Source organism: Poecile atricapillus, chromosome 1 (genome assembly GCF_030490865.1).
Source record: "Poecile atricapillus isolate bPoeAtr1 chromosome 1, bPoeAtr1.hap1, whole genome shotgun sequence".
NCBI classification, from domain to species: domain Eukaryota; kingdom Metazoa; phylum Chordata; class Aves; order Passeriformes; family Paridae; genus Poecile; species Poecile atricapillus.
In genome coordinates this window covers 137636732-137661775 of record NC_081249.1, presented here as the reverse complement: position 1 = coordinate 137661775, position 25044 = coordinate 137636732, and the positions used below count along the sequence as shown (strand labels likewise).

The 25044-nt window shown below is 41.2% G+C and overlaps 1 protein-coding gene across 1 annotated transcript in view; it reads left to right on the top strand.

Annotated features, from left to right (window-relative positions):
* SLC1A2 (solute carrier family 1 member 2) overlaps nucleotides 1-25044 on the top strand; it is an 80545-nt gene continuing 55501 nt past the window's right edge. Inside the window, exon 1 of the mRNA XM_058829571.1 lies at nucleotides 1-348. Within this exon, the coding sequence (XP_058685554.1) occupies nucleotides 332-348 (17 nt within the window). The 5' untranslated portion in view covers nucleotides 1-331. The remainder of the gene's footprint in view (nucleotides 349-25044) is intronic.

The following is a 25044-nucleotide window of genomic DNA, read 5'->3' as shown; positions in this document are numbered from 1 at the left end:
ACGCACACGCTCCCCGCGGCGAGGGGAGGGCGCCGGGGATCGCAGCCCAGGTGCCAGCGCCTCCTCGCCCCGCCGGCCACTGCTGGGCGGCCGCGGCGCAGCAGCGCCGGTCCCCGGGGCACCGAGAGCCTGCTCTGGGACGGCGGGGTGGGGGAGAGCCGAGGAGCGGAGCTGCCGGATCCTCGCCCTGCGGAGCCCCCAGGATTACAAGGAATTGCGTGCTCCTTCCCAGACGTGAGCGAGGGTTATACCAAAGAGCCAACCTCCTTCGCGCCCCGCTGTCCAAATTAATCCCTTGGACCCTTGAGAAGACAGGGGGTTTTTCGGAGCCATGGCATCGACAGAAGGGTGAGGGGGACCATCTCTTGGGTGGGAGGAACGGGAGGATGGGGGAGATGCCCGGCATTGTTCTTTTGGTAACAGTTTCCTGTCATCTGCTTCATTGTTAATCCTTGCCCCTCGCCATTCCCTAACAGAATAATTAGGGAGCGAGAGGAAACGAGAAGCAGACGATCCACATATAGAAGAGAGCGAGGGAAAAAATTTCAAATATGAGCCACTGAAAAGGTCTTGGGTTTTCCTTCCCATCACTTCTTTATTTAACCCCTGGAGGGCAGATCAAGCTTGAACCACCTGCCTGAAAGAGGAGTACAAGTGAATGCTTCACTCAAAAGGGAGGGGGAAGCTTCTTCCTAAATATAATAGTAGTGTTAATAAAAATAATAATAGTAATATTAATTAATATTATAATTTAAAAAAGAATCGAAAACCTGTCCCCCCCAGCCATCCCTTCAAAAGGCAACAAACAAATCCAACTTCTTGAGGAGTTGTGCAATTTTGCAGTTCTGTGCCAAATGCGTTAAAGTTCTAGCAAGAGAAATGCTGGGAAGGGCAAAGGGTTCTACAAGAGGCTTTAGAGAAAAGCAAACACAGTTCAGCTCTGGTAGTGTCCCTTGGAAGGAAACAGTTGTCCCTACCCATGCCAGGATTGCAGGAGTCTCCCGCTTCATGGCTCTCTGATGAGGTAGGGGGCTTGTTCAGTTTACAGACTTGCTGGTAGTAGGAAAGAAAAGATTTCGTTGATCTCTGCTTGCCCTCTTATAACACTACCTAGTATTAGACTGTGTTTAGTGTGAGCCTCCCCTTTATCCCTGGATGTTGTCATGTTGTATCAGCATGATCTGCTCAGGATAGGACTCTCTAAGGACAGAGTGCAAAAGAAAGCTCTGTTTATATTGCCTTTGTGTCTCTCAGGCTAAAAGACTTGCTGAGCTGATTTAAATAACCCAACACATGTCTGGGAGGGTGTGCACACAAGTGTCCCATTACCTGGTAAGAAGAGGAAACTGGCTGTCTGTGCAGTGGCCCCCAAGCAGTTGATTTAGGAGGAATGGAAGGTTAGAAAGTATTGTTTTGGGTTGCTTTGGAAAAATGACAATCCCTCAGTCTAACAGAGGAGAAATACATAGGGCTCTGGCTTTTCACAGGACTGTGACAGAACTCATTAATTTATCAATTGCTATTGCCTTACCTTTGCAGGGAATTTCTGCACTGAATTTGTACATTTTTGTTTTGGCGGCAGCCCAGCAGTTTAATCTGCCCTATGTAGCATTTCCTCTATTTAACTAGATACTGTCAACAAATGATCAGAGACATGAGGAAGAAGTTCAGAGGTGGAAGGACCAGTCTAGGGTTGCAGATCTTTCCCTTCTGTATCCTTGGACTACCGCAACTATCACTCTCCTCTGTATGGTGCAGTCATCTGCTGTTTGTATTCCCACATGAGGTGGCCACAGAGGTCTGTGCTTGTTTTGGACCAGTGGTGGAAGGTGGGACCAATTGTACAGGAGTTTAATAAGAGGTGGCTGTGTTGGAGAGATCTGTCAACTTTGGATGAAAGGAGGTTTTAAATGTGTGTAGAAAGAGAGGTGCTTTCAAAGGAATTTGACTGAATAGGCAGGCTACAAAAGATCAGAGTACCAAAACCAGAAAAGCTTCAGTAGATGCATGCTTTTGTTTTTCTTATGGAACAGAGCTAAATTGTCAGGGTGAGAAAAGAAACTAGAAGTTTAGGCCTTGTTTTCAAACCTTGTAGGAAATTTACCTAGACTAAGTCAAACTGAAATTATTGTTTGGTATGATTCAGTTAGTGGTCTGTGACAGCTGAAGGAGGTGTGGAAAAAGAAGTTGAGTGGGAAGCATTTCAATTCTCAATCTGTGTTTACCAGTAAGAACCTCTTCCAAAACTGAATTCTCATCTTTCTCTCCACTCAAGTGAAAAGCTGAGGGTAGAGATTAGCTTTCTCTCTGGTGTCAAGGTCAGCAAACCAAGGCACCAAAAGGATCATCAGGGAAAGTGAATATTGACTGGACCTTGTTCAAGAAATGCTTTCCATCAGCACTGGCACAATATAAGAATGGTGGCAGAAACTCTGCTCTGCTTGCAGTAATGGGCACACACAGGTACATGGAGAAGGGTCTGCTGGAGGTGGGAACAAAGGGATACACTCCATATTTACGTCTAGTTGCTCGTGAGATGTTCTGCTAGATATGTTAGTTGAAATCAAAAGTATATAAAGGTTTTATTTTGTGGTGTTAAAACTGCTGCTCCAACTACAGCCATTTTTGTAGTGACTTACTACTTTTCTAACAGGGAAGCTTATGTAAAATCTTCAATGTGAGGATGTCAGGTGTGTGACAGGATGTTTAATAAACAACAAAAGGCCCTGATGTACAGAGGAAGGTAAATCTGTGCTCCATTGTTAAGAGTTAGTCGTCACTTGCAGACAGGATTTGGTAGGAAAGATTTCCTTGCCTGTGCCTTTCCAGTCATTCTTTTCTTTTTCATTCAATATCTTATTTGATTAAGCTTATCCATGTATGGAAATTTGCTGCACAAATCTTTCTGTTCCAAGAGGATGGTCAACAATGGGAAACTTCAGTTGGAAGAAAATGAGAAGGAAACATTCAACAAAAACATTCAACACATGGCAAAATCAGACCCATGTGCCCTCTGGGTCTATCTTACTGTAGCTCCAGCTAGTGGGGTTTTGGTTTACACCCCTGATACAGATCTCATTACTAAGATGGGTTTTTGGTGTTTAGCTGGTGCTGAAAATGGAAAATAGCTTGTTCAAGGAGGAAGGGCTGGCACCAGATATGGATACAGTTCAAGGTTTCTTGTTTTTATGTTCTGCTTAAACGTCCTCTGCTGGCCATGACTGCACGTGGGATGCTGCTGGGAGACCTGGCTTTCTGATCTGTGCTGGCATCGCCTTTCACGAGTGCTTAGCGTGGTTCAAAGATCCCAGAGCATGAGTCCATACCCACAGAATGTGCTGTCTGGTGTAGGGCTCAGTATGTGGTGGGTTGATCTATGGAGATTTACCAAAGCAGAACATCTCAGCATTTTCTTTGCCTTTACAGGGTTACATGAGATTGACTCTGGTTGGTTGGTGCCCATGCTTACCTTCAGACCTCTGAGCAAAGTCCTTGCTTCACATGGTTTTATTGTGGCTCTTATCTCACTCTCTAGTCTTACAAAAGGGAAAGAATGGAGTACCTTGCTACTGTTTTGCTGGTTTTGTATTTTTTTAAAAAAAAACAACCCTTCCAGAGTGCTGATGTAGATACTCTAAAGATCTAGAGATGTGTTTGTATTTTGTATGCCTCTAAAGAGGAGGAGTTTCAGGTGTGAAGTTTGGATTAGGGTCCACTCCTTCAGGAATATAGCCACTAGGAGACACTATCACTGCATCTATAGAAGCAATTTAAACAGAGGCAGAGCAGGTGCCTGAGCCGGGAACTCAGCCCTCTGTGTGCAGGTCAGCCTCAGGGCAGCCCCGTGCCTTTGCCTGGACAGCCCTCTCCTGCTCCATGGGCACAGTTAGGGAGTCAGCAGGGGCCAGTGGCCATTCCCAGTGGGCACTTTGGGTGTCATCGCCGTGTTTTGCAGAGGTTAATAATACTGATATGGGCTCTTCCACTTCCTTTGGTCTCAGTTCCGGAGAGTGGTCCCAGGGAAGATTTATGAAAAGCACAGAGATGTCATTCATTCAGATTTGTGATGCACGGCTAATGGGCACATCTGTGTGTGTGTGTGTGTGTGTACGTACCCTGCTGCAAAATAAATTAGTGAAGTGTGAAACATTGCTATGTTTGAATAGACAGAAGTCTGGGAGATTGCTTAGTGTTGTGGTTTGATTAGTGAAATAGTGCTTCTCAGTTCTATAATAAATATATTATATAGAATATTATTATATTAATATTAATTATATTATTATAAAATATTATTATATATATAAATATTATAATATCTATAAGATGTAATAGAATACAATATAAATGGTGTTCATGTAATAAGAAATGGCACAAATGCAGCGCTCCTGTTCTGCATGGCAGGTACGGAGATCCCCGCCTTGGTATTTGACTCTATCAATATCTTTCGTAGGAGGAAACAAAAAAAAAACCACCTCAACTGAGGTACATTCTTCCTCCCCAAACTTGGTTGTTTCCACATTCTTCTATAGATACTCCTATCTTCATCACAAGTTGCACTGTCTCTGAAACTGCAGTCCCAGTCTCAGGAGTGCTGTTTATCTGTGCTACCAGATCACCAAACAATAAAAGTTTGGTTTGCACCGGAGAGCATATGATTTGATTTCTCCAAAATTGGCCATAGCTGTGGAACCCACATAGGTTTTATATTAGCTGTAGATGGGTGGTTATTAGTCAACATAAGTTAATACAGGAGGCACAAATAATTAATACCTTACTGGCATAAAGCTCTGTGAATGCAAGTTAACCTGTCAACATTTTTTTGAACAAATTTGAACATTAAGAATTAATTTACTGCACAGGATTATTATTTTAGTCATGCAGCTGTGATGGTTTTGGATCTTGGAGCAGGAGTCATAAACCATTTGCTGCATTGTCAAAAGCCTGAAAGGGAGATTTCCAGCATATGTTATGCACCTGGCCTGGAGACAACATGACACACCTAGGTGAGTCAGGAAAACTAACTTGGCATTTCATCGTAGGGTTCAGGCACCTACATAGGAGAGTGGGTTTTCAGGATCTGCCACAATATATACAACAAGCACACCCACACATTTCTTGTCATCTGAGTTCTTTTTCTGTAATTCACCCACAAAATTCCTCTGCATAAAAACTTGAGGAATTATTCTGGCACAAATGTTTAGATACTTCGGAGGATGAAATCTTCCAAGTGCGCTCACTGTTGTTTTTATGGACGATTTGATGAGCACCAGCATAGGATGGAGATGTTTCACCCTATGCTCTTTCTGTTTTGTGGGACAGATGGAGTGAATGTAGCTTGGTAATTAGTCATATCAGCTGTGGCTCTGACCTCATTTCACTGTTGTCAATTGCAAATCTCTCATCAATTTCAGTAAAAGACAATTAGGCTTTACAGAAGACAACTCGTGATCCTTAAACTACACAGTAGTTCTCATGGCTCCAACCTTCACTCTGGCCTTGAGATACCCTTTCCAAAAAAAGTTAGCACCTAGACAGTAACTCCATTTTTATACATATTCAGATAATTTTATAGACACTCAAGGATTAATAAGTCTACAGGTGCTTATTTATTTTGAGCTTTTTGGAAAGAGTGGGTTGTATTATTGGATTAGATATATGAAGCCTGAAGGGAGACGGTGTTTCCTTAAACAATGACTAAAGTTTTCAAAAATCTTATCTTACCATAGGTTTCTGTGAGATAAATGTGTGTGTTCAGCCTTCTTCGTGGACATACAGGTAGATGTCTGTGTACAGTTCTCTGAGAAGTCAGCATACAAAGCAGTACTGCATTGCTGTAGTAGCAAATTATTGCATATAATTTTCTCTTCTTCATTTCCCCTTGATCTATGGGCTGCCCCAATGAAGACCGCTAAAAACTGTAAATTTGTGTGTTTAAAGGGTCACAGTTTTTCAGTTGAAAAAGAGTAACATTAAAGCTCTGTCCTCTTTCAGAGGCAGTGTGGTTGGCATGTGGGTTCCTTTGTGGTACAGGTGACAGTGGGAACGCTGGGACTGTGTGTGGACACGGATCCCACACTAGCAAGAGCCTGCAGTGTTTGGCCGTGTCTTACAGAGTTGTCTCCCTGCCGAAGCAGTGTGTGTGTGTGTGTGTGTGAGGGGTGTGGGTGAAGGCACAGTGCTAGCAAGGGGCCCTTCATCTTCAGTACCTTCTTGTGTAATACCTTTCCATTTTCTGTGGGATTTAATTCCCTTCACTGGCAGAATGTGTTACAATGCCTGCTATTTAGAGCTATTAATGATTTCTTGAGAGCACTGGCTGGATCTGTTGAATCCATCATCTCTGTAATTGTCCATCCACTAATGAAACTCCTCTTTCACCAACTCAATACAATGTTTCACCCAATTTTAGCCTCCAGCTCCTTACTTTAAAATGCTATTACCAGAGGCATACAAGCAATAAAATAAGTGTGCTTTTAGATACTTAATCCTACTTCTGTATTAATTTAAAGGCTCTCAGTGTGCTTAAAGTTTTAAGACAATTAACTACATTTCAGTCCTTAGGAAAGAAAACAGACTAAGTTCAAAGCTCATCATATTTTCTAACTTTTATCTTCAGCATCTTTGATCATATGTAAGCAATTCCAAATTGGGGATCTTTGCATGGAAGAACTAAAAAAGGACCAAGACATAAAAGAATAAAGGAATACTCCTGCTAATTACAGGCATCTTTAGGAGAGCAGCGTGGAATTCAAGAAAATGCAGTATTTCAGGTTCACTGCTGCATCTGAGAAATCAAATTCATTGAAGCATTTTAAAGAAAAGAAGACAGAATGAGATTTTAAAAACAAAACCAATTTAATTTTTACTTTTCAAAAATAAATTCTTAGTTTCTGCTTCAGTTAAGAACACTAAAATGGTGAGGCCTCCAATGCAAAGGAAAATATTTCACTATTTATTAAGGAAATGTTTTGAGTAGACTAAGACAATATTTGTCTTTTTTTGTGTTTTTCGAAGTGCCAACAATCTCCTCTTAGAGAGCCATAGAGAGGAATAAAGTCCTCCCTCATCCTCCGTTTCTGCAGGCTGCATAAAAAGGCGTATCTGATTCTGTCTTCAGCTGGATCAGTCGTGTTGCTTCCAAAATTTCCTGGAAGATTTGAGCCTTTTTTTTTTTTCTGTCAATCTCACACCCTGCAAGTATATTTTGCAGTGTTGATTTTCACAACTGCAGTTTTGCAGTGTTGGTTTTTAGTACTGGTAACTGTATGGACGCATAGAGGCTGCCTGCCTGAATGTTCAGTGAGCAGGATGCTACTGCCACTCCCAAAGTCAAGGTCTTTGAGCCCCATCCATCGAGTTTTTTCTTATTCCCTGATAGCTCACTATCAACTGCATCCCTAAGAAGAGGATAATGGACAGCACCTCTGAAGTAGGTATTTTGGAGCAAGCTTAAATTTAATCTGTCAGCTCTTTGGCATATTGAGAATAATCAGAGATGTATCCAAGTGTAAAATCTGTGTGAGAAAATGATCAATTTGGTACTAGAACACTTACAAGGGTTAAAAGTAAAACCTGCATTCAAACTGATACTTGTCAAAAGTGTTAATGCATTCATTTACCCCAGGGAAAACAGGTAAATTAGTCTAAGAGGAGTTACATCACCTGCTAGTTCACATCTCTGTCATTTTCAAGTTAGTATCACTTAGCCCTACTGCCAGATTTGTGCTTCACATCTGGGAATGACTGCACTTCTGACTGACTTGTGGCCTCCTCAAGCCATACCATGTGGTTTCCAGATGGTGGACTTCATCTCCCTTGAGGCAGGAACCCCTGGTGTTTGCCTTTCCAACTGTTTCTTGTACTTTCTGTGCTGTCATTTATGCAGCAGCTGAATGAAGTTTGGCTCTTGGAGATTGTCTCTCTCACAAGGACAACCACAGAGATCACCTCTAAGCAAGTCACGTGCCCTGCTGAGCTTCTGACACTGCACATCATTCACAAAGGCTGGCTGGCAGCTGCAGGGAACAAACCTGCTCATTCCTAGTCCTTTGGACAGGTGTGTCTGATGCAGCACCCTCTTAGAGTGGTTGACAAACACTTCTTGTACATGTTTCCAATCTGGAGGAGCAACGTGACCAGGGACCAGTTTAGATCCTGAAAGTGGTGTAACTGTATTAGTCCAGTAATGTATCCAAGCTAATGACAGCCTCTTAGTCCAGCTAATTATCTTGAGTGCAGGAGAGCGCTAGTATGGATCTGCCAGGCTAGCACACAGGCAGACACAGGTACCCTTTGTATCCCAGGTTCAGCCCATACAGTCTCAAAGGCTGTTTCTCAAGGCAAGGAAAAATAAGATTAGCATTACTTATGAGTACAAAAATTAGGGCCAGTGTTTGTGGGTTTTACAAACCACCAACTGCCTAGGACCATGGCTTCCTTAACTGAGAAAGTGACAACATGTACATAATGTGTAGCTGGGGCTATGGGAGTGGACTAGAGGCTCTTCAGAGGTCCTTTTAACTGTTCTGAGACTCTGTTCATGACAAATACATGGTATAGAGAATCTCCATGTCGTATCTTCATATCCTAGTTCTTGGCTATGGCTGTGATGCCATGTGCTGCTGGCACACCATCCTGTAATATACTCATCCATGTACTGAGTTTTCATGAGACTGGATTCAGGCTATGTATACATGAATAATAATCTAGCACAACAGAGATAGCTGGACCTGCTAAGTCCCCACTGTGCTGGTTACTGTGTGGAGAGCCTTAGGTGTGCTTCTGTAGTACACTCTTGGTATAGCTTAATCCAAGTGTAATTCAGCTCCCTAGCATGAACCAGAGCACAGCAGGTGGACATCTTTAGGAAGTTCACTCCAGAAGCTCACTTTGGACTAAATTGCTAATATAAGTCTACCCTCAGCTGGTCACTGATACGCCTCAGGTAAGTGTTCTGCAGTGGGCAGGTGTTCCCTGGCAGGCTGTCATCGTCTTCTGGCTGCTGATGTGTGTGCTGGCAGCACAGCTCCTTCTGCAGGCACAAGCTGAGGTGTTGCCCTGGCCCTGAAGTCACTTGTCTGTGTAAGTCACTAATGATCAGTACTTGGCCTACTCGCCATGAGCAGCACAGACTGCTGAAGGGCAAAGTGTGACTGGAAGCAGACCATGGTCTCCAGTCACACAGAATGTGGAGGCTTCTGTTGCAAATTCATGCCAAGTGTGCAGAGGGTTCTGGGCTGCATACAATGGCAGAGGCTGCATCTCAAGTATATATGGTTTAGTACGCTTCCTTTGAGGCAGAAAGTCCTCTCATTAATTAAGCATCTGGTCCTTATCTGTGTAAGACCTACTTTTGCTGTGGTAACTGAGAAAAGATTTGTCCTGAAAAGCACACGTGTATATAAACATATGTCATCCACATACACACATGCATATGGGAATTAATTAACACCTGGTTGCTATTTATATCACAGAATTTAGGTCAGGTAGTGAAAAACACATCAGAATCGCTCACCCGACATTTTAGGAGGACTTAGAACAGGCATTTTGCAGTGTCCCATGTTGGAAACTGTCAGGAAATACTATTTCTATTGACATAAAAGTGCCAGGGGAACCTTCACAACTGTAGGGCAAAAACATACAAAAGCTGTCTCACTGTAATACCAGAGCACTTCAGTAGGAAGCCTTCTGCTGCTTCCAGGATTAGCTGTTGCTTTTCTTCTTGCTTTTGTTCCTGTCCCATTTGCAGGTGTCTTTTCCCTGGTGGTCTGCTGGAGGGGGTTCCTAATAACCCTTTCCAAGGGGAACCTGGGGAGGATCTTCTGAACGATACGGTAATGGGTTCAATGTTTAGGGCAGAAGGGCCTCACAGCAGTCACCATCTCTTCAAGTGAGTTGCTGGAGTGCCTTGAGGAGGGCATTCCTGTCACCTTTTCTGGTAACGGGTTTGTGTCACACGGTGGCACCCTTGCAAACCAAATAAAGCTTGAACTCCCACTGCAGCCTCACTCGGGGAGCTCTGGGGAGTCTTCACTCTCACTCCGTAACTGAGGCTTCAGTGTCTTTTGAATGTTGATCCCCTAATTGTGTCTGGCTTGAAATCCGTGAATAGGTGGAAAGACTTACTGGGCAGCAGGAAACAGATAAAACCCACAGGGACAGGGTGGTTGTGTAAGCTTTATTTTTGTTGGTAGCCCGGCAGTCGTCACAAGATTGTAGTGCAAAGGGGAAAATCCCAGTATGTTAGTTGGTCCTTATGGTGATTATTTTTGCCAGGACATTTCTTTTTTTCCTCAATAATATTTAATAATGATAGTGTTACTATCAGTTGCAGTTAAGGATTTGTGAAGCATACACCTGGAACATATGTAGCTAAATTCACACCGAAGGAATCCTGTTCTGGCCACCTGGTTTCTGAACAGCTTCCTGGCTTAGATGGAGGTATTGTGTTACCAAGTGCTCTTCAATACTTACACTATTTTGTCTTTCCACAAAGGAGGTACATTGTTTTGTTTAGGTATTTCAGTTTTGCAGTTGTGCATGTTTTGGAATCCTCTGCATCTTAGGAGATCAATCCTATTGAGCCTTTTGTCATTGTACTGACAGTGTCTGAAAGCCGGGCTGGGTGTCAGAGCACAGCTGTATATTAATTGTTACATACATTTGCAGTAGAAAGACAGGTAGTTTTCTGCTCTCTTACAGAACTCCAAAAAGCTGCTGCAGCGAAGGTGTGGCAGTGTTTATCCCTAGAACCTCTTTGTGTGATGCATTTTTGTAGCTAAAAAAAGACATCCTCAGTTGTTATGGCCCTTTGATATAGCAGCTGTGGTATTGGCAGGAGTAAGGTGGAGTCCAAAACCAACTCAATTTGTAGGAGTTATTTATTCACTAACCTACAGATAAATGTTTCTAATTCAAAATACCTGTTAGTTAACCTGTATGTATTGTTCAAGTCAGGAGAAAAGAATGCATTTTTATGTCTTGAGGGAATAGCAAAGATGTAGTCTTAGAAAAGCTCGAATACCTGTGTGTTTATTTCTGTCTATTTTAAACTTGCTCCCAAAATACCCTGTAAAGCCAGCAAATGTAGCCCCTAACAATAAAACCACAAAAATCAATAAAACTTAATTTGTGAAGTTTTCCCATGTGTCTGGATCACTCAGTCTGGGTTTGCCCTTTGTTTTGATAAGTACAAATGATTTTCTGCTGTATGTCATGCTATTCAGCCTGCATATAAAACTTGTTCATTGCATAGGCTTCCTTGACAAATTGATGGAACAACAATGTAGGATTGATACAATGAACTTGAAAAAGTGTTAAGTGACAGTTTAATTCCACTGGGTGGTAACAGTTCATAATATTTTCTATTCAGACTCTGCACTGAAGGTACAAAAACACTGTGATGCCTGAATCAGTGTAAGAGCTGACATATCCCTCTTCCTCATGCAAATACAGGAGGATTTAGGCAGTCAGCACATGTCTGAGATTGCTAGGCTGCTTCTGACAGCCGTAGCCTGCTGGGTGCTGGAGATGATGAGAAGAAAAAGCTAGAGCTCTGACATCAAAGCCACTGGCTTCACTTCTGCAAAGGGAGCACTAAACGCCATCACTTGGAAGCTGGTTAGTGCTGATGAAAGGACCCTGGCAGAATGGGGTATGGGTTGTTGGACAGGCACATCAAAAATCAAACTGAAGCTGCAGAAACAGTGCTTGTTGCCTGGAGGTCAGACATGGCTGCAAGGGTGAGAACTGGAAAGAGGGACATGCATTAATTGCCATCTTTTACCTGTGTGTCAATGCCTGGTAACTGCCCTGGGTTACTCACTGTCCATACACCCACCATCCTGTGTGTGTTTTCATAATTTTGGACACTATGAGGATATCACAGTAACTGCCAAATGCTGTTTCTTCATTGTTTCCAAGAAGGAGAAAAAGGAAAGGGAAGGAGGATTTTAATGACTAGCCAGTTACCCTCTATTTATACTCTCTCTGCCATCAAGAAAGATGATAGTTTGGTCAACCTCCCTTCTCATCTATGATATATCAAGAGCAGCTACATAGAGGTGTTATTTCTCCAGTCTTTATTAGTTATGATGTGATACCAGTGTGCCTAAGATGTGCCTCTTGGTGGCTAAAATTGCATGTGCAGGAAGAATAATATCTCCTAATTTATCTTCTTATGTTGACAAAGAAATCAGAGACAGCTTAGGAGAAGTAACATACTCTCATCTTCATAGGTGGAGAGTTAAGATGTGAAGTTTGCTCCCTGTCACACCAGAATCTGCCGCTGTGGATAGGAAAACTGCCCTGTCACCATGGCCAGTCAGGCAATGCAAAACTCTCTGTTTCCCATGTTTTTCATCCCGGGTGATGCTGGTTATTCTTTTGCTCTGCTTCACTAGAGCAGATGGAGACCAGATGAGGTGCTCAATTTACTTCCTTGTGTGGACCTGCAGTGGTTTCCCTCCTCTTATGAAAATATTGTCTATACATTTGTTGAATTGTTTGGGAAAGCTTGGATTCTCCTTTTGCTTTCTCTCAGTATTATTTTTTTTTTCCCAAGCTGAAGCTTAAATTATTTGTAAACTTGACAATCATGATTCATTTTTAGAGGCAGACTGCCTTTCTCAGAACTGCTGTTTATAAGCACTGTGAACTGATGGGTTTATTAAGAGTGGCTGATTTGTAAATCTAGGCTTTTAGACAACAAGAGCACATACCTAAAAGATAGATGGGACATTTCCTATTGATGGGAAATACAGTAGTGCCAAATGTACATCAAAAGCTGGAATGGAAAGATCTCTATTGGCAGGTGATTAGGTTATTGCATTTTGCTAATCTTCCATCACTGTCTGTTTTGCAGACTGTTTCATAAGAGTACTCAGGAACAGAGAAGTCAAAACCTATCTGAAGCTGGCTGTTCCTTTAACAGTTTCCTGGAATAATGTGTCATGTTTCAACATATAGTTACTTCCTAATAACTTAAGCTTTTGACATAACTTTAGCTTCTGTCTTGCAGGATGTTCTGTCTAGAGTAGCAGAAGACTGAGAAGTTATTATATCAGTTGAATAAGCAAGATCACACCCTAGAAAAATAATTTTTTACATGAGAAAGAGTGAAAGAAAAGAGTAGTGTGTTTTCTTGAAATTTCCCATAAATTATTGTTGTGAATTGTCTTTCTTGTTTAAAGAAGATGGCCTTGTGTGTACTGAGACACGGAAGATGTTTTACAGACAGACAAGAAACACATTCAAACATGCAGTCACTGTTATATCCCAAGTGGTAATCTGGCACTAAATTGTCAGGTGTCCCTAGGACATAACTGACAAACATGGCATAGTTGTAAATTGTCCCATTTGATATATTGAAAAATTTACATACAAGCAAAGAGGGCCTAGCTATCATTTGGTTCGTCTGTCTGGGTATTACTGAGCTCAAAACACCTTTCTTAAAGTTTTATTGTGAAATTCTCTTAATCATGGTCAAGTTCAGTGTAAAAGAAGAATTTGAGCACTGTGAGAGTGATCTTCACAGTCCCATCCCAGTATAAATTAGAATATTCTAGCAGGTGTTTTAATTTTCAAAACTTTGAGGTTGTTTATAATGGCTGGTGAGTGTACTAGACATCCTTATCTTGTATTTTCTCCTCAACATTTCCTTTGTCCAGTGTTTGGAGAAGGTGGTAGAGGAATGGCTGAGCTGTTACGTTATCTTTCTGTTTTCTCAGATGAGTATCCTTCTGTTCAAGAATTACACTTGTTAATTCCTTTTGAAATACTCAGATTATGTATGTGGAACAGAAAAGACTCCAGATTTTAGCCTTAAATCCACTAGTCTTATAAAATCACTCATTCACATCCAAAGTGGAAGTTTTGTACATCTTGTTTAATGCCTGTACGTTCAGAGCTTGTTCTGAAGACCCTCGCTGCACTGCACTCCTTGGTGGTTCTTGGCAGACTCATAAACATGTATGAGTGTGTGTTCTCAGTGACTGTGCGTGCAAATGTCCACATCACATGCACATCACTGTTCACATCTACTGTCCCACAAGTTTCCCCAAACATTTTAGCACCCTTCAGATCTGAAAATTTTTCAGTCTCAATTTTTTTAACTGATCAAGTAGTGACCCCTGACAAAAACTACAGCAGGATTTGACGGTGCTGGCTACCTACTCTCTTCTGTTTACACTATAAGCCTCTATGCCATAATTTTTTCAGACCCTTGGCAATAGTTGGTCACCTGAACTAGAATCAGACTTGATAGTTGCTAGAACTAATTCATTATACAAGTGTCAGGTTTTAATTGAAAAGGAAGTGACGAAAAAAGTGCATTCTAGGATTTTCACAGTGCTAAACAAATACTTTTAATAGGTGCAAGGTGGGTATTCTGCCTGTTGGTTACTTCCTAGATCTTTACTTTTTGCAAGAGCAAATAAAAATTAATTACAAAGGAATGTGAGGAGGGTGGTGCATATTTAATTGCAGCTCTCTTGGCCAGCTTTGCATCATTTATTTGGGTTTGCCAGTAGAGATTGCTCTGGCTATTTGGCCATCTTCTGGCAATCATTTCTCATCACTTGCAATAGTGGAAAATTTTGTTTCAGTCTTACTCTTCCTTCAGTGAGACTATTGCCAGTGTGGCTGGCAGCAAAAAAGCAGTATTGGTGGAACATGCTGGTCTTTTTGCTCAAGCCCAGACTTTCATAGAATACATTATATGTGTCATATGTAAATTCTAATGCTTTGCTGGATTACCTGTTATCTGAAAGTCTTTCTTTAGAAGTCCTTCACTCTGTCTGGAAATGTATGGGCTTGCCTTCTGTGAAGCAAGTTATTTGCTAATGGGCTGTGAATGAGCTGCTCTGCAGTAATTCTTCACACAGATAAGATTACCCCACAGCAAAGGGAAAGTAACTGACTATACCTTGAAAGTATAGAGATCCAGCAAGTAGCCTTTAGAATTGGAAAAGCTTTGCTGCCTCCCTCAAAAAAATCACATCCTCTTTCAGTGCACTTTGAGTTTCAGCAGCTCTGTTTTCCTCAGCTTGGTCCTAAACGGGACTGCCCAAATGAGGCCAGGAGATGGGGTTGAAGAATTGATTTTGACTCTTCTTGTTTCTGACTACCAGCTAGCAGTACATGAGACACAGCAGGTTTGAGCCTGGCAGTTAATAAAGCCACTGGATGTTGTGCATGAAATTAATTTGACTCATCCTTGTCTTAGAAATACAGTAGTGTCAGAGCCACACTTTCTTCCCATGTTTCAGACTTTGCCTTGTTGCCTCTGTGGCACAGTTCCCTCGTGCTGTGGGTGTAAAAGGAGCAGGACATTTACAAAAAAATAGTGCATGATTGCTTGTGATTCAGTGGAGAAAACAACCCCAAACAGGTAAAGCTCAGTACCATTTATGTGGTATTTCCCAGTTTTCCCTTCACAGAGCATTTTGTTAACAGTAAATGCCACTGTACAGTAATACATAACCACAGGGACTCACAGGGCTGTATGGGAGGGTGTAATTAACACTAAAAAAAAGATGACTTGAGAAAACCAAAACAAGCCAAATAGATGCTTCCTTAGTGAGGCTGTGAGGAAAGTGCTCGCATATGATAAATGAACTTTTTTTCTATAGTGAAATACTGTAAATAGGCTAATGAAACTCCATTTAGTAATACACCGATAATTCAACTTCTAAACTGCAGTTGTGGAGTGACATTTTTTCCTGTCGTAAGAAAATACAAACCTGAAATTCGATTCTGCTAGTAGATGGAGAGCAAAGATTCACTGTATTAAAAAGACAGAATTCCCAGTACTCAGATCTGCTTTATAATAGAAAATATGACATAGTTTGAACTTTATATCTGTAATTTTTTGTTTGTTTGTTTGTTTGCTTCCCAGAGCAGAATAGAAAGATAGTTCATATCATCAAACTCAGCTAATCACATTTTTTAAGAAGTGGAGAAAGACCAATCGCTGTTCCTCCCTGTTTGCTTAATGCTGCTGCTTTTAAGATAACATGCTGGTAAAATGCAGATTGGGATGTATGGGTGGATGCTTGAGGTACAGAAAGAGGTGGGCTTGGTCAGAAATAGATTTAGAGAGCTGAAACTTAGCTATTGCCTCTTCATATAGTTAGCCTCAAGATGCAGATCTTTCAACCCCTTGCTGTACTGAGACTGCTGCCTCTGCTCTGGGCTGGAGGGATGTAGGGCAATTCCAGTCAGGAGTGTTGTGCTGCTGCATTAGTCCAGGGCTTGGTCTGTCAAAGTGGCCTGTGTGCCATGGTAAGCACTCTGGTCAGCCTGAGCAGGGGCAGTCTGTTTGCTTTCCTCACGCTGTTGAGCCCTGGCAGTCAGGGTGGGGGTGCAGCAGCCCTTCTGCAGGCTGACCCCAGAGCACCTTGTCTGGTGGAGCAGGAAGGATGTGCTTGTGCTGACCTGAGATCTGATCTCTGTCAGGTCTTCAGACAAGAACCTGAACCCTGCCAAACTAAAGTTCTGTCTAGACAATTAGATACCGTAGTGCACTTAAAACTTTTAATGTGGATTGTCATATTCTAGTGCAACATAAGAGATTATGAATTAACTTCTCCTACCTGTTACTCTCTTCTTCCTACTATCTTGTTCACAACTCATCAGAAATACATGTCTGCTGAGCTTCTCTTTTCTCTTCATTTGCCTTTTAGATCTTAGTCATATGTGGTTTCTCTGAGTTTTGTTTCTCTCCTAGCCTTAGATTTTAAACTGAACCATAGTTACCTGATGGCTTTACTTTGAGCATGCTTGTTGTCTCCTCTAGGTCAGTGTGAATTCTGTGCTCATGAAGGATGCTAAATGAGCAGCCAGAAGAATAGATTTGGGTTGGTATTTCTCCATGGGCAGGAAAGTCTCAGTGCTGCTTCAGTACAATCTTTTAAAGAGGCCTCCAAATGTACAAGCATCTGATTTGCATATGCTTGAAAAATCCCATCTTGCCTTTTGGAGGGAGCGGATGCAGTCCCAACAGATATTTATCCTTTGGCTGCTCCCTGCTGTGTCTGCCACAAGTAATGTTTTTGTGGTTTGTGGGACTGTTTTGTAGGAACTGAAATCACTCCTTTTGCATATATCACAAAACTGCCGTTCATGGTTGTGCATTTCAGTCACAGCCGAGTCAGGCTGGACTGAGTCCAAGAATGATCCCAATTCCCCTCCCTTAGGCATCCAGTTCCACTCAGTTGCAACACCAACACCCTCCACTGTGTAAAATTACTTGTGCCTCTCCCAAAATAAGAGATGTTGCGATATTATACCGTGCTGTTGCTCCATCCGTCATAGAGGAGTGGCCCCATTAGAGAAGCAAGGCTGACAACATGTGCGCGACTCATGCACATGAACGAATTATGTGTTGTTATAAAGAATAATTATTTCAAGCTGGTAAAAATGGCCTAAACTACAAGACACTTTTTCTGAAATCATGGTCAGCACCACAAAGCAAACCATGTACCTGTCACCGTTCCTTCTGACTTGCTTTTATGCTCCAGGGAGCTGAAGGAGCTGTGCAAAAATGTGACACAGACTTTTCTGGCCAAAGGACACAGACTGAAGCTGTTCTAACTCAACATTGGAGGTGGTTGTGTGAGTGCATTTCTGTCCATATACGACTGGTCCTTCACTAGGAGAAACAGATCCTATTATAATGTTAACATGAAACCAAACAAGGCTTTTCCAGGAACTGCAGTGAGACAGAAAATGGAAACAAAGAGTGTTTCTTGTTACTTTCTCTCAGGCAGGTAACTTTGAAGACAGTGAGATGTATTTTCTGCTTGTGTCCACTGATCATCACTCTACTGATTTCAGTACAGCTTTGTCAGCTTATGTCAGCAGAGATGTGACCTTCTGCTTGCCTGCAATTTATAAAGACAGTCCATCGTTCATGGGCAGTGTTGTATGTGTGTTTTATGGGGCAACCTCAGCTTCGGTGTACATACATCTACCTGCCCTTTGTCAAGACATACACTGTTCAAATTATTAGTGGTTTTCAGCAGCAGAAAATGTTAAGTTCTGTTCCTGATCGCTGTGGTGTCGTATGTTTTACTGAGAAAAGAGTGCAACAGTTTGGTAGCACTGGGATTTCAGAGTATATTTGGTAAGCTCTAAGACATTTTTTTCTTTATATATTTTATATATAAATATATAAAATTATATATATAAAATAATATATAAAAGCTCACTGGAGCTTTGTCTCCTACTCTCAAGCTTTAAGCAGTTCTAACAGTTTTTCTAACCACAAAGAGACAGAATGGGTTATGTTTAAAAGAGAATTTCTTTCTCTGAACTTCAAAATTCCAATGCAAAATACGTTTGGTTTAATTTTTCTTTTAATACAAGATACCTCCTGACATTAAAAAAATTACAGTTTTAGATTAAACTTAGGTGGTAACTATAAAAATCAAAGTTTAGGGGAATATTTGGATGCCTGCTAGTTTTTGATACAGCTTTTCTGTGCAGAGTTGTCATGGTTGCAAAAGTATTGGAGAAGACTTTTAAGGGGTTTTTGTACATTCAGTAATCCAAACTATTTTTTTGACCAATACATATGTAAGGAAAGTTTTTAGTGTTCTAATATTATAAGAAAATGGAACCTATATTGATGAGCTCTGAAATTCTGGTTTTGCACTATTTATTAAGAGTTTTCATAGTGGGTTTTACTTGCTCAGATCTTCCCTCTCCCAAAAATGCTTAAAGCATTTTATTTTATAGTATTTCCCGGAAATTCATTTAGGACTTAGTATGAAAATCATCATGAAAATAAAGGGAAAATTCACTTGGAAATGAAATATGCCAGTGGCATTATTTGAGGACAGTTTTTTCGACCTTTAATAGCAAGATCAACCTGTACTTCTGTGTTCTGGGATTGGCATGGGCAGCAGCTGTTCTCCAGAGGGTCAGACAACTGCTTGAAGCTTACAGAATTTGTTGACAAAATGCTTGTTTTTTTCAAAAGGCTCTACATAACTGCTGTTGTGAGTCTTTACTTCTTTAAAACCCTTTATTGGTGTGATCCTACTTAACAATTTTTCTTATTTTTTCTTACAGTCAGATTTATTTGGTTATTCAGATTTGTCTTTAGTCTTTACTCACTAAGGGATTTGGTTTGTGGCTCGAGATAAGAGACCTTTCATTCCCAAAGTGAACAGGAATTTGTGTCTTTGGGTCAAAACCAGAGCTTGTTGTAGGGCTATGCAGCTTAATCAAAGTCTTAGCCCAACCCAAACTTTTCACGTTGTGATGTCTGATATACTCAGACATCACTGTAGGCTGATAACTATTATTGTGATCTATTCTAGCTCAGATTTTTCCACATCTCTTCTTGTCATTTCTTGACTCTACATCTAGGCTTTGATATGCAGGAACGAGACCAAAGACAGATTTTACACTCAGGGTTTGAAATCCCTATCTGAGGGTCTAGAACAGATACTTTAACCTCATCAGCCAAGCAGACAAGAGCTATATCTGCCTGTCTGTCCATCACAAGCTTTTAATGAGTCCTTTGGAAAAAAAAAAGATAAAATCAAAGAATCAGTGGTGTGGGATGCTTCACTTTGCCGAGACTCCTGGCAGGTGGCATTGATCATTTCTAGGAAAATGCAATAAACTGAAGAGTAGGCAGTTTTCTTGCCAACTATTCAAGTCAGGTCGTGCTTCGTTGCAGCTTTATAGAGGTAAACGTGTGATCCCATTTCAGAAGGAATAAGGGAATTCATCTGTTCAACAAAGCTGGGAGCAGATCAGGCCAACCAGCTGACATTAATGAGTGGCAGCACAGCAAGTTTCTTGGATAAACTTATAGCTCAAAGCACAGACTCCTGCCTTTTGTCAGGTTTTTGTTAGAAATAAATTTTCTATCCTAGGCTACAAAATTAGAGGGAGAAGCAGAGCTAGCCTTTATTGTTACTGCCATGGGAAGGAGAAATAGTGAAATTAATGTTGTTAGTAAGTTGCCTGTGCATATCAGATGACATTGTTTTATTTCTAGGGAAAGCAATAAACTGAAGAGTAGGCAACTTTCTTGCCAATGGTTCAAGTCAGATCATGCTTCACTGCACCTTTGTAGAGGTAAATGTGGGAAAATGGGAATTTCAGAGGGAATGGAAGACTTCAGCTGTTCAGCAAAGCTGGGAACAGATCAGGCCAACCAGCTGAACTCAAATGAGTGGAAGCACAGTAAGTTTCTTGGAAAACCTGTAGTTCAAAGCACAGACTCCTGCTCTCTGTCAGGTTTTTGTTAGAAGTCAGTTTTCTGTCCTAGGCTGACAGAGAGAGTAGAAGAGCTAGTCTTTACAATTGCTGCCATGGGAAAGAGAAATTTCTACTTTAATATTTTAAGAAAGTAGCCTGTGCTTATCTGAGGACATTCTACTGCTGGACTCTGAGCTGAGATATAATGCTGCAGGTTGAGAAAAATATTTGTACTGTGAAGAAAGGAAATTAATTTATTTGCTTGGTCCTCATGAGATATAACTAGGAATATTCAGATTAAAAAAAAAAAAAACCAAAAAACCAAACAAGGGAAAAATTAACTTGAATTTACTGAAAAAAAATCCAAATGCATGCATGTATTTATGTATTAATGACAAGATTCATTAGACAGTTTTGGACATTTTTAGGGGAAGCAGTGGAAGATAAATTCCTTAAAATTTTAATGAACAGGCTGGACAAGTGACTGCGACATCACAAGGCATACCATCTGAATTGCTCAGGAAGTGCCCAGATAATCTACTAGGACATCTGCCTTAGACTTTTATTTGAAAGAAAGGTCAAATTGAAAAATACCCTGCTCTACCTTTTCTTCTGCAGTGGGATCCTATTGTCCTAGGGTTTTGAGACCTTCCCCACACTTGACATATTCAGTGTGCACAACAGAGAGGGGATCACTTGCTTATCTTCAGTTTCTTCATCACTGCATTATCTGTGCCACTGCTCCAAAGCCATCTCTTGACAGGAAAGAAACTACTCCTTCCTCAGGTGGGGTGCAGTCCATGGCTGGAAATGATCCTACTGAGGCCAAGGAGTGACCCTGAAATGGAATCCACTGAAAACTGGATAGTGGGGAGGGAAGGAGGAGGCCTGTGGGGAATGTGTGGGGCCATAACATTAGCAGTGGGGTTGTCCTTAGCAGATATTTTAGCTATTCAGTAAACCCAGATAAAGTCGTGATTCAGGAATATTCAAGGCAACTCCCTCTTGCCTGTGACTTGAAATGGAAACATTATAAATCGGGTTGAAAAACCAAAGAAGAAAAAAAAAAAAGGAAAGGGGAAAAAAAAAAGGAAAGAGAAGGATAAACAGAAGAAATAAAAATCAGTAAACCTTCATGAAAACCCACAAAGTTTGGGGATGATACATATTTTTTGCTCTGTGTTGATTACCACTCAGCCCACAGGGGCTGGCTGTAATAAACACATACTGGTTTGGATGTAGTCATTGCTTCATGACTGAGTTAAAAATAGAGAATTACCAGAAACCCCAGAAGTTCTGATTGTAAGAGCAATGCTGCTTTTTGCTAGTCTCCACCCATCCCTAACACTTGTATATTTTCCTCTGTCCTGCAGCCAGTTTAGCCATCCCTTGCAGACAGCTGATGGCCACCAGACTCTCTGAAGGTTACCGTGTGTTAAGCCCTACCCCACTCAGCTGATTTCCCTGCAGAAGCATTAGGAAGATTGGCCAGGGGAATTAAGAGACAAAATTCATACCCCAAGAAAGGCAAAATGCTACAGCTATAGCCTGGTTTATAAGATTTATTCAAATATTTATAGAGACCTTTACTCGCACTTTCAAGGCATTTCACTGCCCAGAGTTCAATAAACATCTCAGGCTGAATAGTACATCTAGGTGTCATTTCACCAAAAACTGAATGATCCAGTGTTTTCTTGTACTTGTATCTTAGTTCCCTCTGTGAAATGGAAAGGAAATTACTTAAGCATGGGGCAGAAGAGTTCAAGCCTGGTTTTGCAATGCCTCCTCTTACAAGCAGTCCCTGTGAGATTACTTGGAAGAATAAAGACGGCATTCTTCCTGTCTGCAGAGCACATCAGGAAGCTGAAGCCAAGGGTTTTTTCTTACTGAAGAAAATCAGACTATGGTCTGTGCCCTGAGACATGGTGAAATGGAGAGGTGCCTGCCAGAGCTCCCCTGCTTTCCACATGGCCATTACTCCAGCACAGATTAGGAAAACATATTTGGTCTTTACACAGCCAGGAGTAATCCAAGGTCTAGGTTGTCACTTCCAGGACAGATGGAGTCAACTATTTGTCCATCTCATAACTCTTTACTGTGCAAAATAGTTTTTCTTGTACCCATATGTCTTCTGTGCATACATGCGTATTTCTGCCTCTGGGACCTCCCTTGCACTAGAGAAATCCCTTCTAATTTTTATTGCATGATGTCCAAGTGACCCTTGCCTTTATGCCACCTGCAATAATCATAGCATCATGTTTCCCAGTACAAGGGAAGGGGGCACTCAGCAGCTACAAGGCTGTGAACACAAAAGAGGTCTCACTGTGTCTGTCTCACAGGCTCAGACTGTGTAATTGTCAGTCACAGACTCCAGGAGAAAGATTTCTAAGACTGTTGGTGGCTTTGGTACTGTTTTTATTATATAATAAAAGTCCACAATAGTATGTATCCAAAGATGCACCATTCTGTTAATGGAACTTGTTTCTCCCTCAGCTGTTTTTTTCCAACATCCTATTTAGAGAGGCTATGATAAAAGTAAGAAAATCTGAGCACGTAAATCTGATTCATGTTTTCCTCTTTCTTTGAGATGCAGTCAGTAATTGCAGACAGAGCTAACAAAATCATCCATTGCAGAGCTGCTGAAAAGGCTGTGGTAAGAAAGAGAAGACAACTAAATGCATGTGGCTGCCCCATCTTTCCAGGCTGTCCTAGGATCCCAGGGAAATGTTGCATGCTGTGTGGTTCTTTCGGTGTCTTCCTTACCCTCTTCTAAAGGTAGATGTAAAAGAGGATTAACTGAAAAAGCACTCGGTGTCGTCTTGCTCAGCCACCAATCTAAGCAAAGATTTATCAAGAGATCAGCCTTGTCTGTGGTGCAGCAAAGATTAGCCAGGCTTTAAAATAAAACTACTTGGAAAAAAAGTTCACTAAAAATAAACTGTCGTGCTTTTATCCATGAATAGGTACAAGGACTGCAAATAGACACCAGTGCTTAAAGCAACATGGAATCACAATCATAAAGCAAAGAAACAGCTCTCTTGTTTTGAGATATGAAAAATAGGAATTTTAATACCTCTGCACTGGATGGGGTGTGGTATCCTGGGTTTTTTAAGAAATCAGGAATCTGGCATTATTTTTAATGACTAAATGGCATCATGCTATTAAAGAAGCACGTGTACAGACCTGTCAGTTGGAATCTTCCTGCTAATGAACATCACTGAAATTCTTGGTGCTTACAAATGCTTTGTTATTTGAAAAGTGACAGGGTGCTTTAGATCCCAAACAACCCAGACACCACTATTAGGGACTTAGCACATCAAACCTGGTTCACAGAGAGCAGCATGACTCCTCTTCGCAGCATAAACTGTAGAACACATTCACTGTCTGAGGCAGACTGATAATTAGTAAGAGATTAAATGCAATCAAGTAATCAAGGCCCTTTGATCACAGCAGCAAAGAGTGGTTTGGTTTGGAAGGGACCTTAAGGATGATCTCATTCCAATCCCCCTGACAGGGGCAGGGAAGCCAGTTGCTAGATCAGGTTGCTCAAGGCTGCGTCCAACCTGGCCTTCAGCACTTCCAGGGATAGGGAATCCACAGCTTCTCTGGGCAGCCTGTTCCAGTGCCTCACCATACTCACAGTAAGAAGTTTCTTCCTAACATCTAACCTAAATCCCTTCTCTGTTAGTTTAAAACCATTCCCCCTTGTCTTTCCACCATCTGCCTGGGTATTAAGTCCCTCTCCATCTCTGACTGTGTTTTGTTTAAACAAGAGGGCTAGCAAAGAGCCCCCCCAGCCTCCACAGTTTACTTCTGCTGAGTAGAAGAGTTTTCATAACACCTAACCTTAGCCTCCTCACTAAACATTAAGGTTTTTTTCCTTCAATCTACTACAGTCACAGATGAAAAACAGTTTCTGTCCCATAGAGCAGTCCCATATTTCATAATGGAATGCTTTTCTGATCCCCACTTGGTGTTATATCTTAATTTAAATACCTAACTTTTTATGGGAAGAGTTACCTTTGTTATTTTGTTATTAATTGTTATTAAAGCTTGCAAGAGATGCAGTACAACCATAGAATAAAACTGATTTTTGCTCCAATCATAATAAAGCTACCAGTCACTTGGGTTTATAATATGGTATTTTCATGATGGTTTGCTATATTCAGCAGAACCTCTTTCCATTTCACCAGCAGGTTAGACTTAGGGCCTTTCTTGTAGGACATTTTAAAAAGAGCACTTGTTTGGTGAGAGCTCTACCTTAATATCTCTTCAGAGAGCCTACTTTAACTCCCAGCTCTCAACTGGAAGTTCCTTTCCTTCTTACTGAAAGGTGTCAAGATGTCTTTGGTGACTGGCCTCATTGAACTTTGTTACAGTGTTTATGTGTCTGGTACTTTGGACCAAATGAGGTTACAGTCAGTATTCTGCACTTCACTGTATGCTTTCAAAATCACAGGCTGGCCTCTGGAGGGAGAAGAATGAGAAGTGAAGAACTTTGTCAGATGGGCTGAATCTCTTAAGTGGGTCAGGAAGTGTTCTGCATGCTCACCTAAGGGAGCGTTGTCATTAGGACAGTAAGACAAATGATGTTGTTCTCTTTCTAGAAAAATCTTGTCTTTCTACATTATAAAAATATGGCTGCGTTTTGAGAAGAGTCTTGAGTAGAATCACGATGATTTTCATTGTGAAGGGGGTAGCAGAGTCTAACTTCATTTAAGCTTTTGCAAATTTAGGTGGCATATTCTCATTTTCTAAGAAGTTTCATTTTTGTTATTCTGCTAAACCACAAATGGGATTTAATTTGCTAGACTATCTTAGTTTCCT